Genomic DNA, 16823 nt, shown 5'->3' with positions numbered 1-16823 from the left:
TTTTAGCCCTTTGGCTCTCCAAGATATTAATATTTTAATAAACAGTATAGAGTCATAGTTGTCTCCATCTCCAACCAAGGGTCAGACGGCTCGTTTTAGTCCTGTCACAAAAAACCATCTCCAACTGAGAGGGCCAAATGGCAATAGTATAGAATGTAGAGAATTGAAATAAAATAAAGTAAGACAGTATGAAATGGTGAAAAATATATGAGAAATAGTGTAGGAAAAAAATTAGAAATTAAAAAAAAAAAAAAAAAGGGCTATTAATAATAAATAAAAAAGTGGGCTAGGACAAAAAAAGTTCCTACACCCGAAACCTAAGGTGGGCTGAAGAACAAAAAAAAAATAAAGAAACTGGGCTGGGCAAGTGGAAAAGGAAAAAAAAAAAAAAAACGACAAACAAAATGGGCTAGCCAGCCGGCTGCCTGCCTGCCTGCCTGTAGATGGCCAGCGGGTTGGCCTTCTGGCCCCTTTTTGTCCCGTAGGGCTCATAAGTTTTTTGATCTAGTTCTTAGTTGGAGATGATTTTCGGATCTCTGAACTTTTTAGTTGGAGACCATCTTTTCATTGTTAAAGCAAATGTAATTGCTCGACAGAAAACCGAAAGTTCCCATATGCGCGTACCCGGCAAGCGTCATATTATAATGCGAACTCGTGTCGACTGCCGAACTTTTGAACGAGTGAAAAGTACTAGAAACAGAAACACATTTTATGGTCCTGGGCCAGTGATGTTGGACTTGGAAAGTTGGAAATGGTCCCATGATCCCATCAGCTTTGGGTTATGTTCCCTTTCTCATTGAAAAGGGTTCGGCTCTAAGTTTGACCACAAATCGTGCTTGCTCATGGTTGTCTTAGGCGGGTGGTGGTAAATGCAGTAATGGACGAAAGGATAATGCTAGTGAGAATAATTTTTGTAAATTGAAAATGAAAGTTAATGATTGCATTAATACTTAATTGTTGATTATCGTGCTTATTTTTTTATTGGTGATATTTCATTTAGTTTGCAAATTTTGTTTATTTGGCATCACTTTGGACTTTGTTCCATCTCGATTGGTCTACTTAGGCTATCTCCAACCGACCCGACCAAAAGGCTATAGGGCTAAAAATAGTTTGGAATGACACGAAAACTGCCTCCAACCGATGGCTAGGCCAAAGGGCTTGTGGGCCCCACCGGCCCCAAACCTCCAAATCAGGCCAACGGGCTAGTCATTTCCAACTAGCCAGCCAGCCCTCCAGCGACAGATAGTACACCATATATCATTATAAAAATAATAAGATATGTGTATTAGAAAATTGATAACTTAAAATATAAAAAATTTCATGACTTACATAAAAACACGTGTATCACATATGTTTCCGTCTAAATGAAAATTTTCTCCACCTATCCCATCCCTTTCCGTATTGTTGTCTCCATTTGGCAATGACAGTGCCACTTCCCCACTAACTGGTAAGATTGTAACTCGTCTTTTTCATGCAACTCACCAATATTACTGCAAACTCCACAGCGTCAGATGACCCATGTGGCCAAATATCAACCAGAGCAAAATTACAATGGACAAAACTCAACTATTTGGGTCGGCCGCTCAGACCCACATCAGGTACAATCCAGATTATCACTCAATAATATTATTTCCTTATTTTTCTGCACCAAAAAAAATTGCTGGGTTTTGTTAATGCTAAATTTGAGGAAAGTTGAAGACTTTACGTGTTTCACAGGCTATATCTTCCTGTAGTTTATCTGTGTCTGCTTCAAGTTTCGATTTTGTGCCCATTTTTTAGTGTCCGCTACGGTTTGTGTTGTGCTAAATGCATGATTGTGTCTGTTAGAGTGGTTTAAGGGAATGTCCAACTGAATTGGGCAGGTTTTGTTCACTTTGTTAAGGTGTTCCCAAGTGCTAGTTTGTATTGAAAGAGCTCCAAAGTTTCTGATTTTGTGAGCGTTTGAGAGAAGGGTCTATAATCTTTTGCGTTTTGCTTGAAGCCATGGCATCAGTTATAGGCTTTCCGGGTCCTCATTTTTTCGTGTTGAATTCGGAGAATAAGCTTCGGACTCGTGTACTGCAGGTTCAGAGTTTCGGTGGTAAGGATTCACCGGGGTTGTCATCCGAATCTGTTGTTTTGAATGGTGCTTCCGGAATCGAGGAGAGGGAGGAAAGGAGGTCTGTGATTGATAGAGGGAATGGGAGTTTGAGGCTTAAAGTTAAGGAGGAGAAGAGGGTGGAGGATGGTGGTGGTCTTGAAAGTTTGGAACCTTTGTACGATGATGGGTATGGGACTGTCACTGTAAAAGATTATTTTCATGCAAACAAGGAGATGATTAAGCCTGATGGTGGACCTCCCCGGTGGTTTTCTCCCATTGAGTGCGGGCGTCCATTGAAGGATTCTCCGATTCTTTTGTTTTTGCCTGGTAATTGTTGCCTTGCCAAAGATGATAAATCATAAGTTGGTTTCTAATGTTGGCACTGTGATTTGCATATAAATGATATATCCATACGTGTAGAGTAGCTAAACAGCATAAATCTGAGAAAAATGTGTTTGTTATGTTTCTTAGCGAGTGAAGTTCTGTAGTGCAGAATGTTGTATAATCATTTATGTATTGTGCATATACAGGGCTGGATGGTACTGGATGGGGCCTCATTTTGCACCATAAAGCTCTTGGGAAGTAAGTTTTTCGAATTATTTATTTTGTTGTAGTTTACAAAATTTTGTTCGGATCTTGGGAAGTCGGATAACTTTTATGTTCAGTTTTAAAAAAGAACTATGGTTTGTGGGAAATTCCATTCAAATAAATGGTTGTCCTTGTTAGAGAAATATGGTCTCGTTAAAAATCAGGTTTTAGCTCTGAAATTGGAGGTAAACTATTTCTAGCAGCTTCTGATATATAATTCGTTGAAATAACGCAGGGCTTTTGAAGTTCGATGCCTGCATATTCCTGTTAATGATCGAACACCATTTGAAGGTCTTAATCTTGATAACACCATTTGAAATTCTTTATATATGTATGAATTATCAGTTTTGTTTTGATAACATGGCACTCTTAATCAATAATTTCGTTTGGTTTCATATGTTAAGGGCTGGTGAAATTTGTCGAAGAAACCATAAGGCTTGAGCATGCTTCATCTCCAAACAAGCCAATTTACTTGGTAGGAGATTCCTTTGGAGGATGCCTGTCACTTGCCGTTGCTGCACATAATCCTACCATTGATTTAGTACTGACACTAGTCAATCCAGGTTGGTTACAAGTTGTGCAGTCCAATTTTCTTCAACATGTATTTTTGTTATGCTAATGGTATGTCATGAACACGCCAACTCAGTCTGACGTTTTGGTGTTTTTTTATTTTAGCTACATCAGTTGAAAGGTCTCCGCTGCAACCTCTGTTCCCAATCTTGGCTGCTATGCCTGATGAATTACATATTGCTGTTCCCTATCTACTTGGCTTTGTTATGGGTACGTGATTTGTTGCTCTGAAATCTAATTAACAAAAACATTTATGCTGAAGTGAGATAGATAAGTCATTTCTAATTTGGCCCTTGACGGTGCTTTCAATCCTTGAAGAAGACTCTTTTAGAGCCTGGTACACTCACTGTCTCTGTTAACTGTGTTACTATGATATGTGGAATGCTTATTCTCTTGGGGTGCTGCCAATCCAGGGATACGACGCTCATTATCTTCCCTTGACTAAAATGAATGATATAAATACTTGATGTTGTCTTGTTGCAAGTCTTGTTATGAACCTTGACTAATTTTGAGCCCTGTGTTGTAGCCAATGAATTTGTGTCTCAAGTTTCTTACAATCTGAAATGCTAATGTGAGTATTTAGACTATAGCTTATCACGCGAACAAATCTGATCAATACGATCAGGAATTTTTTAATTAGGAGCCCAGTAACTAAAATGAATTTTACTATCAAATTGTTAATCTAGGAGCAAAAGAGAATATGGTACTTTATATTTGGAATTTGGTGAGGTCAATAAGATTATGATTTCAGTTCACAAGAAAACTCATTTTTGTTGGTCTCCTAGAGAATTGGGTTATTAGCATAATAGCATTATATTAATAGGTTCTGTGATTTGAAAGATAAGTTTGCGGATGGTTGAACTAAAGAATTGTTTTGGAAGCTTTTATTGTACTTTTCTTGTTAATCTTTTTGATACGTCGGTAAATTGCATTCTCTTGTATTGAATGTTAAGTTGATTGGGAGCCATGTATATTTGTTGGAAGCAGTTTTAAGAACTTTTGGATGTTAGTTTTCCTGGAAAGTTTCATGTGGTGTCATGGTCAGAAACAACTGTTTGCAGTTTCAAGCCCCTACGTTTTCCACTGCCAAATACAAGAATTCTGATGTCACTACTTTAACCTTCTTTCCATCAGGTGATCCAACAAAAATGGCGATGGTTAACATAGAAAATAGACTTCCATCGAGTTTAAAGTTAACACAAATGTCTCGCAACCTGACTGATTTGCTACCATATCTCTCTGTAAGAAGTGCTTTCAATTCCTCTTCTTGAACTTCATTGAAATGTCTACATGTGTGGATTCTACCTTATTTTCAATATTTACTTACTTCCATCATTTCCATCTCAGTCTTTGGCTGATATTATACCGAGGGACACTCTTCTTTGGAAGCTGAAGCTGCTCAAGTCAGCTGCTGCTTATGCAAATTCCCGTCTCCATGCTGTTAAAGCTGAAGTGCTAGTGTTGGCTAGGTTAATATTCACTATAGCCATTGTGTTTCTCTCTCACTCGCATTAAAAATGTTATCGTAAAATTGTACATTTGATATTTTAATTTTTTATAGTAAAAATCATATGTTGGCATTTCAGTGGCAAAGATAACATGGTTCCAAGTCGAGAGGAAGCAGAACGACTGGCACGTTCATTACAGAATTGTACAGTACGACACTTCAATGACAATGGACATACTCTGTTACTAGTAAGTTAAAATATGTGTGTATATTTCGAGTCTGGTGCGATGCTACTGAATTTTCTCTACGCTGTCATCAATGATGACAAGTGTAATGACGTGTTTAGCATACGTTGTGAAATCAATGCCCTTAATGATTTTGTTTAAACTGCGTAGATGTAACTATGCAACACATTCGACTGATGATGGTGAATTTTATCTTTAAGTTGGCTTCAATTTGGCCGTTGGATAATGGTTAATAACATTAACTTTAAATTAATAACCGAGGTGCATTTCTGGATATGAATTTAGTACACAGTTTTATTTCTTTTCTTGAATATTGTTGAATCTGTTCTTTGAACTCGAGACCTTTTATTAATTCCCAAGTCCGATAAAATATCTAGTTAAAGAATAAAGATTGAGTTTTGGCTTCAAGAACTCTCTTGGGATATCAATTTCCCATTTGACAATGGACACTAGACACTATTACTGTGACAACAATTTTGTTTGCTTTGATGCAAGTTTCGCTATACTTTGCTGTTCCTGTGTAATATAAGCTTTACCTTTTCGGGTGCCATAGACTTGTGAAGATGCTAATGTGACTGAATGTGCTCTATTGTCATATTACAGGAAGATGGCGTTAATTTGATGTCAGTTATAAAAGGCACTTACAAATACCGTCGTTCAAGGAAGCATGATTATGTCTCAGATTTTCTTCCTCCTAGTATGCGGGAATTGAAATATACATGTGATGAACAATTCGGGTAATTCAGTTCAACACTTAATACTTTTCTTACATTTGTTTGTTTCATATTCTGTGTTGCAGATTTCCAGGCATGTTAGTTCCAAAATGTATTGGCAGTATAATTGCATCATGTATGGGTTTCACTTGCACCTAACCCGGACCCCGCTAAGTTGCATCCATTAGCATATTTGTTGATTTGGGGCCAGAGCTGATACTGAAATACATGAATGTCAGATTATTACGCCTCTCTACTGCTTCCGTAATGCTCTCAACGTTGGAAGATGGGAAGATTGTGAGAGGTCTTGCTGGAGTTCCAGATGAAGGACCTGTCTTACTTGTTGGTAATCACAATTTATTTGGATTGGAAGTTTATTCTTTAGTTGAAGAATTTTTAAGAGAGAAGAGCATAATGGTTCGTGGAGTAGCACATCCAGCATTGTTTTGGGGCAAGCACGGGAACTTGGCCCAATTTGACTATCTCAAACTATTCGGCGCAGTACCTGTTACAGCAAAAAACCTATTCAAATTGCTTGCAACAAAATCGCATGTTCTGCTCTATCCTGGTGGTGCACGTGAGGCTCTCCATAACAAGGTGCGCCAAGATTCCAAGAACTTAGTTTTCGATCTGGCATTTTGCACGTTTTAAATGTGTGTGAAATGCATTTTACAAACACACTTCATTCTTCTTGGTAATTTATCTGTTATAGTTTTGGTTTCCCATGCCTATATGGTGTTTCTTTAATTGGCAGGGTGAAGAATACAAATTATTCTGGCCTGACCAACCCGAATTTGTGAGAATGGCTGCACGCTTTGGGGCCACAATTGTACCATTTGCGGCTGTAGGAGAAGATGACATGCTAGAAGTAAGCTTGTGTTAAACTGTTCTTCCCAAAAAAATTCTTAGCAAAATATGGACCTTTTTTCATAGCATATGATAAGTTTTATGAAATCTCGGTCGCCTATAGCTTTCAATACTTAACACGCCTTATAATTATTTTCTTCCGATGCCACTCTTTTGTTTTTTTTCCCTTTCGGAAAACAGATAATGTCACAATGCCATGCCGTCTTTTTACTTTTGAGCTTAACTTTCAGTTAACATTATATTTCGGTTCTTATGTTGGATCTGGCAGTTGGTTCTTGACTACAATGACCTAATGAATATCCCAGTGGTGAGTGACTATCTCAAAGCCGCTAAGCTTGATTCTATAAAAATAAGGTAATAATCTCCGTCTTATTGTTTTCGTGTTCTCCCAACTCTAATCTTAATGGTTGCAAATTGTTAGACTGAGTTTTAAGGTTTTCTGGTTTATAGGGATGAGTCGAGTGGGGAGGTTGCCAACATACAACTCTTTTTTCCAGGGATTCTACCGAAGATACCAGGACGGTATTACTGTTTGTTTGGGAAGCCCATCGAAACAAAGGGAAAGAAAGAGATCCTGAAAGACAAAGAAAACGCAAACGAATTGTACTTGCAGATACAATCAGACATTGAAAACAGTTTAGCGTACTTGATTAAAAAGCGGGAGGAGGATCCTTATAGGAATGTTTTCGACAGAACAGCATATCGGGCAATGTATCACCATGTTGAGGAAGTTCCAACATTTGAGCCTTGAAATTTTGATTTTGTTGGATACATTCTTCTTGTTTATAGTGTAATTATTTTTCCATGGAAGATGTTTGTGTACTAAAGAAAAGCATCTTCGTCTTTTTCTTCCTCTGCGGAATCTTGCGTCGCAAGAAAACTTGAAATTGGGGTCTGAGACTCTGAGAAGAAACAAGAGGAATTTTATGATTCTCATTTTTCATAGTGATATTATCCGTTGGAAATCATAATTCGCGTGATGAACGAGTTCGCATAGGTTTACTACTGAAACTGGGATATTTGATTTCTTATCCGGGGATGAAAAATCAGTCCCAGAATTGAAGATTATTTGAAAAAAAATTGGGTCAGATTTTAGCATATGTAAGTAGCAGGACCACGCTAACCTTCTGTTTGAGATCAAAGATAGCGGTATCCTAGGCCGATCAAGCGTCGTCATGTGTGTTATTACTTTGCCCACGTCCACATGACATTATGTGATTGACTTAAAATATTACCATTTTGACGTCCTTATTACATGTAAGTTCTCAAGACGGAAACATTTGCTATTTTTCTTTTTTGGGTGTCAGATTTGTAAAACAGGAAATGAAAGTACGGAATAATATCTCTAAAGGATGTAAAGTAGTTGCCTTTTTTCCCTATATTCTCCTTCATCTTAGACTTAAAAAATGAGAGAAGAAAGTTGAGTGCCCTTGGAACTCAGAACATGATTCTGCAAATAATTTGAGATAATTTGACAAGGCAGAGAATCTGCATTTGGGCAAAAGGGTTAAGCTTTGATTCTTGATGTTTCCTTTCAAGGGAAGAGTATTTAGGCCAAAAGTTCCAACTTCTGAGTATGATGATATCGAGAGAGACTTACATGCAACTCAAACGCAAATGTGTTACTATTTTAAGTTTGTCACGTGTCACCATATGTTTTTAACTTGTCTAGGTCGTGTTGTGTGATTAATTTGAAATATGTTACATTGGCGTCACTGTGACATGTAAGTTTTCTTATTGGTGATATGGGTGGCTAATCAAGTTTTGCTACCCATCTCTCTCTATTTTTTTCGAGGGAAGTTAATGGGGGTCACACTCTATAGGCCAACAGAATATGATTCTTTAACAGTTTTGCTATGGAATCTTGGAAGTGTCTGTCCAACACACACACACACACACACACACACATATATATATATACATATATTAAAGCTTCGACAATCCAAGTAATCAGAAGAAAAAAAAAATTCATACAGGTACTTCCAAACTTGAAGCAATGACCAGCTACGGTCATGGACCAGGCTACTCCACCAGACCAGCTTACTCCACCGGACCAGCCTACTCCACCGGACCAGCCTACTCTACCAGACCAGCCTACACCACCGGAAGCAACGGGGTAAGACCGTACACCAATGAGTGGGGCCAAACAAGGTACGCTGACACTGACGAGTTCCGCACAACCATAGTTGATGCTGACCGAACTCGAGGCACAACCATTGCACAACCTGCTGGGAGCTACGTTACTAAACACGAGACGATTATTACTGAACGTGTTGACTCACCTTTGTTAACTTCATACAGGCATGGCTCTCCCCCAGGTGGAAATTACGGCTATCCTGCCACCGGAGACAACTGGAGTAGAAGGCCTTCGAGCCCTCCACGACAGGCCTTTGAGCCAGCAAGAACTTATGGCGGCTACCCTAATCAAAGTGGATACAACGGGCCTCCAGGATATGGTGATTACAGTGATCAGTACAGCACCAACAAGCCGTACAAACATTCCAACACCACTAGGTACGACAACTATGATGACCACTCACACAACCGCAAACATAACGGTGGTGCCATGGGAACAGCAATTAACATGATAGCTAACGGTAGTGGCCACAGCGCTAAGCCAAACCGTGGATCACTACTGGCGGCTGAACGTCCAGTTCGAGGGGATGGCAGGCTCAGCCTGCCAACGGATGACATGGAGAGAGCCCTGCACTACTTGAAGGAGAGTTCAAAGCCCAGGGACAAATATTCCTATAAGTAAAACATGTGATGCTAATTAAGGCTTTATGCTTCTGCTTCGTTGTATGCGTTTCTTACGTCATTTTCGTCTGTTGGTTCGGTATAACCTAGCCACTCTATCTGTTTGTGTGCTTCTGCTTCTGTTTAGTTTCATGGTAAGCCATGGAAGTGTACTCTTTGTAATCTGTATTGATGGCATGTATGCCTTGTGAACTAAGGCCTCGTTTGGCATACCGTATAAGATACCGGATAGTACTAATAATACGGAGGACAGTGTTTGGTGTCCTTTAGTATTAAATAGCCACCGGATAAAACAATCCGATCCCACCAATTTAATACAGCGTATACCCGCTTAGTTATCCTTTCCTATAGGTTGGTATAATTAGTCGGGCGTCCACTTTTCTCCAACCCTCTCTTCTCCAGCGCACTGTGAACTCCTTATCAACCACAACCAAGGTACTGCCGCTCTTTCTCCCTCTCTCCATCCCCACCGCCAGCAGAGGCTCCGGTGACAGAGGAGCCCAAGAAGGAAGAACAACCAGCCGAAACCCAGGACTCCATAAGAGATTTCATATCGATTTCTTCATTTTCTCCAAATTTTTGCTTCTAGGTTTTCAATTATGGTGAAATCTGCACAAACAAGGTTCAAAACGACCTCTTCTGAGAATTATTCTATCAATTTCTTTTCCCTTTTATTCATTTTCTAATGCGCAAAGGTCTTTGGGTTGGCCCTTCTTTCTCCTCAAATCTTCACGTTCATCACTCTCTTCATCCAAAGCTTTCATCTTCATACCATTAAAAATTTCAAAACTTAAGATCTTTTCCATTTTTTCAGTTTCAACTCTCTCAAATCTCGTATTCGGATCCGCGGACTTCAATTTGGTCCCCGACCATTGGGGTTCCGATGTCCGGTCGTGGTTGAAGGCGTTTGCCGCTGAGTACCCGCTATTGGAGGAGCTTCGGCTGAAGAGGATGATGGTTACTGATTGTGGGTTCAAAGCTCCTTCGCTTGTCAGTTGTGATGGGTTCAGCACTGATGGAAATTGTTTTTCATAAAAATAATAACAGTACGATTTATTCGGTACAATACCAAACACAGTATTAAATAGTCAGTCTTTAGTCCGATATTATACCAAACGCCCGACTAATTTAGTCAGTACTATCCGGTGATTATTTATCCTATCCGACTGAAATAGTCAGTACAGTCCGACCTGCCAAACGAGGCCTAAGTAATAAAATAAGCCTTGTAGTAATTTCGTGAATTCGTTTTTCCTTTTTTTTTTTTCTTTCTTTTATGAAGTAATTACGATCGCCCTTCGGGTTAGCTCCAGTAGTGAGAGTTGTTGGGAAATGGATTATTTCTGACATGCGGAAATCATCGGAAATCATTTCCCTTATTGTAGATCCAGTACACAACCAAATACATGAGTCTGTAATTAGGGATGGGCAAAATACCCGCAGATATGGGTAATCGCGGTTACCTGTCTATTTAAATTGCATGATTATGGTTATGGATAACCGTTTAGATAAATAAACGATTATGGGTATAACCGTTTACCTGTGAAATTTAAATGAGTGGTTATGGGTATTAATCGCGGTTATAAATGGGTAACCGTTTACCCATTTATTTTATATATGTAAAATTAACACAAATCATGTTCTCTATCGAACAAAACTTAGATCTATAGTGCATGATTTATATAGCTAATTATATATATTATGTCAATACTTTCACATTATAGGTTAAATAACTCAAGAATATTGTCTTCTAAACACTTTTCGTAACCAAAAATACTTAACAAATATTATATTACCTTCATTGGTAACATGGATTAGTAGTAAAAGTTTTCCCAAAAGATTAGGAAAATAAATAACAATTCCCCTCAGCCCCACTCACTTAATTCAACCCAAGAGCTGTTCCTCAAACATGTTGCGACTTGCCATTTCAGTTAATCCCTCACTTTTCTTAGCATTGTTACTATAATTTATATATCCTATATTCCAATTTTGTTTTTTAAAACTAATTTTCTTGCTTTTTCATTCTATATCAATTAAAAATATCGTTTGTAAATTATTATTTCAATTATTGAAATGCTATAAGAACTTAAAAAATAAAAATACGGAAATGTATGATAAATGTACTTATAACGGTGTTTAATTGTAAAAATAAAAAATAAAAAATATTATGACAATTTTTTTTTTATATAATGTTCAAGTTGTTAAAAAACATGTAGACGGGTGAAAAATGGGTAATGGTAAAAAAAAAAAAAAAGAAGATAAACGGGTTAAAAAGGGTAAATGGGTAAACGGTTATGGGTAAATGGGTATGCGGTTATGAGTATGGTTAGCCGTTTATAAACGGTTATGAGTATGAGTATAACCGTTTAGGCAATTACCCAACGGGTAAACGGTTATGCGGGTATAAGCATAAACGGTTATGGGTAAATAACCGCGGTTACTTGCCCGCCATAACCGTTGCCCATCCCTATCTGTAACTAAACCTCTACTGATGACATATTGCCAAATCTGTCTGCACCAAGGCACAACCTTCTGTATATGCTCACTGCCACCCCGATCAATACTCCTCTTCCTAAAGAATTTCACCCTCAAAGAGAGGCATCACATGATGGCTGAAATAGCTATAAGCCGAGCTCCTAACCTCAAGCAAAATCAACCCCAGAATCGAGACTACTTGCGAAGTGAGCGATGTTGTTTGGAATATGGTGTTTTGTTGGACCAAGCTAGCAATGGTTTTGATTTGTTGTCATCCTCTTCATATCCTTCAGCATGAACGTATTAGAAAATATCTCTAAAGCACGTAAACTTGTTATCAAGATTGGACCGAAATTTTTAGTGCATTTGGAATTCAGAACAGAGGGAATATCATTTGGTTGGTGGAGGTCTCAATCCGTTGTATGAACAGAACATGATTCTTCAGCGTTACTATTAAGGCCTAGTCTTAGATGCGACAGAAAGTTTCAATAAGTGCATGCTTTTGTGAATTCTCACAGTTCCGTGGGAATCACCCACTGCAACTACTTAATGGACATCAAAACTTGATTCTACGTTTACTAGAATCGAATGACCACGCAGTTTATCTTGTAGCGGAAGTTAATGTAGTGTTACCAGAAGAAAACTTTTCCGTCAAGGGAAGACAACAATGGAGGTCGAAATCCATGGATTGGCAGGAATATGATTCTTTCAACTGTTTCCGCAATGGAAGAACCGAGGGAGTCTTGAAGTGCATCAGAACCCGAGGGAATCTTGAAGTGCCTCGGTATAATGCCTATTAGTGACACAGGACCGAGTCCCTTAGGGGCGTTTCAGAAGGCAAATCTTCGTTTCGTGTTTGATGTTAGAAGTATGACAGTGTCATTTGCACCGGATAAAGGCCAAGATAACTGAAAACTTGATGTGATCTAAGGATTTTATTAGTTATTTATTATGTTGTGCTAGAAACTCCTTGTGGAATAATCAAAGTAAGTCACAAAGATCAAACCAAACAACTAATTCGTAAATATTTTGGTCAGCGTAAACCACGAAAGCAAGGAGATGAAAGCAGAAACAAAACCTACAATTTCACACTACAAAATGCATTTTGATCAACTACGATGGAAACGAAGGTTCAAAAAAGTACGGTCTCCTGCTTTGCAAGGGTTAGGCAACATCTATCATATCCATTGTTCTAAAAATCCCCGCCTAGCGCCTCCTAGGCTCTGTCTTGGAGCTAAGCAGTTGGCCACCGCCCTGATTAATGCCTAGGCGTTTGAAAATTAAGAAATGGTGCCTAGATTTGCTAAGGCGCCCGCCTAGACAGCCTAGGTACCCGCCTAGCCAGCTCAGACACGCCTAGGTTGCAACTCATTTAGACAGAAAATATATAACTTTCATTTTGCATTCTATTTTTTTCAATAAATTGTGAGAGACTTATTGAATACTTAAATAAATGCACAATATATACATGTTGCCCATGTTTTCATTATGTTCCAATACTTTATATTATATATGTCATTCTATTTTGTAGTTTATAATGTAATTATATATATTTTAAGTATAAAAAAACACTTATTTACACAAATATAATAAATTTACTTAAATTTGTCTAGTCCGCTTAAGTGCCTGCCTAAGCTCCGCCTAGTCACTTAGGCGCTAGACCCAACTTGCTGTCCGACTAGCGCCTAGCGTCTTTTAGAACCTTGATCGTAACCACTAGTGCATACTATTTACCTCTCACTTTTTTGCAACCACCTGAAATATTTGGTAAATAACGGGTTGTTTTCAATCTGAGTTCTCAGTTCTTCCCGCCGGGAATCCTTGCCGCTCAACGACTCCGATATCTCGTAGTCTCATGCAATCGTCCAAAACTACCCTTACTATTTCGTCCTTCTATGGGGTAGAAAATGACATTACAAGTTTTCACTATTTCTGAATTGACCCCAAAATGTTTTGTCGTATTTCATATTAGTTCTTTTCAGATACCGTTTTTATAGTTTGAAACAGAGAGGTAAATTCTGCTCAGAACCGTTAAATTTCCCGCGTTTTTTCCATCTTCTTCTTCTTCATGCGTAATCTGTTCCTCCATATCCACGGATTATTTCCCAAAATACCCTTCAATCTCAGCCCCTCGTCTTCCTTCTCAGTCTACGCTTCTTGTTCTTATTCTTCTGCAAATGTTCACGAGTTCTCGTCACTCTTACAACAATTTGCACAAAAGCTTATCTGGGTCAAATCCATTCATGCCCAGATCATCATTAATTCTATATCTAATGACCAAATTCTGGGTACAAAACTCGTTAAAGTGTACTCGGATTTGGGAAGTTTGGATAATGCCCGCCAAGTGTTCGATCAATTTCCTCAACCAGAAACCATTCTATGCAATGCCATGGTTTATGGGTATTTGAGAAAAGAGAGGTACAGTGAGAGCCTTGAGTTGTTTAATTTGATGGGTTCTTATCATTTGGAGATTGATAGTTACACGTGTAATTATGCGCTGAAGGCATGCATGGGCTTATTGGATTACAGAAGGGGGATGGAAGTTATTAAGAGAGCTGTGGATAAAGGAATTGAAAGTGATCGATTTTTGGGGAGTTCGATGATTCATTTCTTGGTGAAGTTTGATAAGGTTGATTGTGCGCAAAGGTTTTTCGATAGGATGCCAGAAAGAGATGTTGTTTGTTGGAATTCCATGATTGGTGGCTATGTGCAATCTGGTCAGTTTAGTAAGGCAGTTGATATGTTTGTAGAAATGTGTAGTTGTGGGGTTAAGCCGAGTCTGGTTACTATGCTAAGCTTGATTCAAGTTTGCATTAAAAGTGGGAATTTCAAGCTTGCAAAATGTGTTCATGGATGCATAATTAGACTAGGAATGGGTAATGAGGTTTTACTACGTACCTCGCTAGTGGATATGTATAATAATATGGGTGACATGCGAAGTTCCTTTTCTGTTTTTGAGACCATGCCCATCAGAAGTTTGATTTCGTGGAATGTCATGATATCGGGGTGCATTCAAAATGGTCTGGTACACGAGTCTTTTGGTTTCTTCCACAGATTGGTCACAGATGGTGGTAGGTTTGATTCGGGAACCATGGTGAGTCTTGTTCAGGGATGTTCTCAAACAGCTGATTTGGAAACTGGGAAAATCCTACATTGTTGTGTTTTTAGAATGGGTTTTGATCCAAATCCTATTTTGTCTACTGCCATTGTTGATTTGTACTCTAAATGTGGTGCAATAAAGCTAGCAACATTTGTCTTTGATAGAATGAAAGAGAAGAACGTGATTACATGGACGGCCATGCTGGTAGGATTGACGCAAAATGGGCATGCAGAAGAAGCCTTGAAACTGTTTAGTCAGATGCAAGAAGAGGGAATTGCTGCTAATTTGGTAACTCTTGTTAGTTTAGTCCATTCCTGTTCACATTTGGGCTCTCTGAAGAAAGGCAGGAGTGTTCATGCTCATTTGATCCGGAATGGGCATGAAGTTGATGTAGTTTCCATGACAGCCTTGATTGATATGTATGCAAAGTGTGGAAAAATAAAGTATGCTGAGAGAACATTTGAAAATGGCGCCTTTTGTAGAGATGTTATCCTATGGAATTCTATGATAACTAGCTACGGTATTCACGGATATGGACTGCAAGCTCTTGGTATCTATAGAAGAATGAAGGAGGAGGGGTATAAGCCAAATGAAACCTCCCTTCTTTCTCTTCTAACTGCTTGTAGTCACTCCGGACTTGTGGAAGAGGGTATCAAACTATTCCACAGCATGGAGAGAGATCGTGGCATTAGGCTGACTGAAAAACACTACGCTAGTTTTGTGGATCTTTTATGCCGAGCAGGCAGACTTGAAGAAGCTGAGGCATTGATTAAGCAAATACCTTTTGAACCAGGAAGTTCGGTTCTTGAAGCATTGCTTAATGGATGTCAGGCTCACAAGAACATTGATATCGGCATAAAGACAGCTGACAGATTGCTTTGTATAGATTCCATGAATCCTTCAATTTATGTTGTGATATCAAACATTTATGCTCAAGCACGGAGATGGGATGCTGTAAATTATATCCGGAGCCTCATGAGGACAAGGGGACTCAGAAAAATACCGGGTTATAGCTTGATTGAAGTCGGAAACCAGGTTCATACATTTTTCGCCGGAGACAACTCCCATCCGAATTGGGCAGAGATATATCAGCATTTAGAGGATATAAGAGCAGCAGTGGAGGCTTCTGGTTATGTCCCGGATACAAGTTGTGTTCTTCGTGACGTGGATGAGCCGATGAAGGTCAGGTTGCTATGGGGACATAGTGAGAGATTAGCCATTGCATTCGGACTTTTAAACACGCCGGCAGGAAGCTTGATTAGGATCACCAAGAATCTGCGTGTGTGTGTTGACTGTCACAATGTGACTAAATATATATCCAAGATAGTGAGGAGGGAACTTATTGTGAGAGATGCCAATCGTTTCCATCACTTTGTCGATGGGAAATGTTCTTGCAATGATTACTGGTGATGGGGGTCGTCTTCTCGTAAAGGACTTATATTAAACGGCAACGCCAGGGTAACGGTGTTTCACACTAATCATGTGATGCCATGTAGGAAATTAATCTACCTGACTACATAGGAGTTTTGCTTTGATACAAGCATACCATTTCTTTTTTGGGGATTACGCGTTTGAGAACTTACATTTACACATTTTCCAAATCTAGATTGCAAGGCTCGACATATCATGACATGCATTATGTCGATATTTTACGAGGCTTGACATGCCCACTCCTGGTATATTATCAACTTATAAATATCTAACAGCCTAATAATATTAATCATCCATCAAATTAAATAACTAACAACCTAATTATACTAAATTGATTATCCAAGTAGGCAGTAGGCAATTTGGTTTAGTTTAAGCGATTTTTCAAAGGAAAACTAATGAAAAGGGTTTGAAAGTTTGAGTTTTAATCAAAATGACAAAAATATGTTGTAAGTGAATAGTAATAGGAGTGACTTTTTTGAGTAAAAATATTATTTTCGTTAAAAACTAACAATACTGAAAGTATTTCGTTAACACTCTCATTTTTCAATAGGTC

General features: G+C 38.6%; 3 protein-coding genes across 4 annotated transcripts; all 3 read left to right on the top strand.

The window, feature by feature from the left end:
• Nucleotides 1-1496: 1496 nt before the first annotated feature.
• Nucleotides 1497-7446, top strand: LOC137722390 (phytyl ester synthase 1, chloroplastic-like). Its single transcript, XM_068461381.1, has 14 exons — nt 1497-1598; nt 2065-2407; nt 2611-2662; nt 2904-2959; nt 3073-3231; nt 3344-3448; nt 4373-4479; nt 4586-4707; nt 4825-4933; nt 5534-5667; nt 5883-6240; nt 6398-6511; nt 6779-6864; nt 6961-7446. The coding sequence occupies exons 1-14, from the start codon at nt 1512-1514 to the stop codon at nt 7259-7261; spliced, it is 2133 nt and encodes a 710-aa protein (XP_068317482.1). The 5' UTR covers nt 1497-1511; the 3' UTR covers nt 7262-7446.
• A 1023-nt stretch (nt 7447-8469) lies between these two features.
• Nucleotides 8470-10574, top strand: LOC137723255 (uncharacterized). 2 transcript variants are annotated; one of them, XM_068462411.1, is made up of 3 exons: nt 8470-8661; nt 8812-9464; nt 10477-10574. In XM_068462411.1, the coding sequence occupies exons 1-2, from the start codon at nt 8507-8509 to the stop codon at nt 9266-9268; spliced, it is 612 nt and encodes a 203-aa protein (XP_068318512.1). In that variant the 5' UTR covers nt 8470-8506; the 3' UTR covers nt 9269-9464; nt 10477-10574. The 2 variants fall into 2 exon arrangements, with proteins under 2 accessions (XP_068318512.1, XP_068318510.1); XM_068462409.1 differs by having other exon boundaries at nt 8470-9464.
• A 3188-nt stretch (nt 10575-13762) lies between these two features.
• Nucleotides 13763-16393, top strand: LOC137723747 (pentatricopeptide repeat-containing protein At3g12770-like). Its single transcript, XM_068462939.1, has one exon. It carries the CDS (start codon nt 13808-13810, stop codon nt 16247-16249), a length of 2442 nt encoding a protein of 813 aa, XP_068319040.1. The 5' UTR covers nt 13763-13807; the 3' UTR covers nt 16250-16393.
• Nucleotides 16394-16823: the final 430 nt, after the last annotated feature.

The sequence above is a fragment of the Pyrus communis genome, chromosome 17 (genome assembly GCF_963583255.1).
Source record: "Pyrus communis chromosome 17, drPyrComm1.1, whole genome shotgun sequence".
Lineage (NCBI taxonomy): Eukaryota > Viridiplantae > Streptophyta > Magnoliopsida > Rosales > Rosaceae > Pyrus > Pyrus communis.
This window is presented reverse-complemented; position numbering and strand designations above follow the sequence as displayed.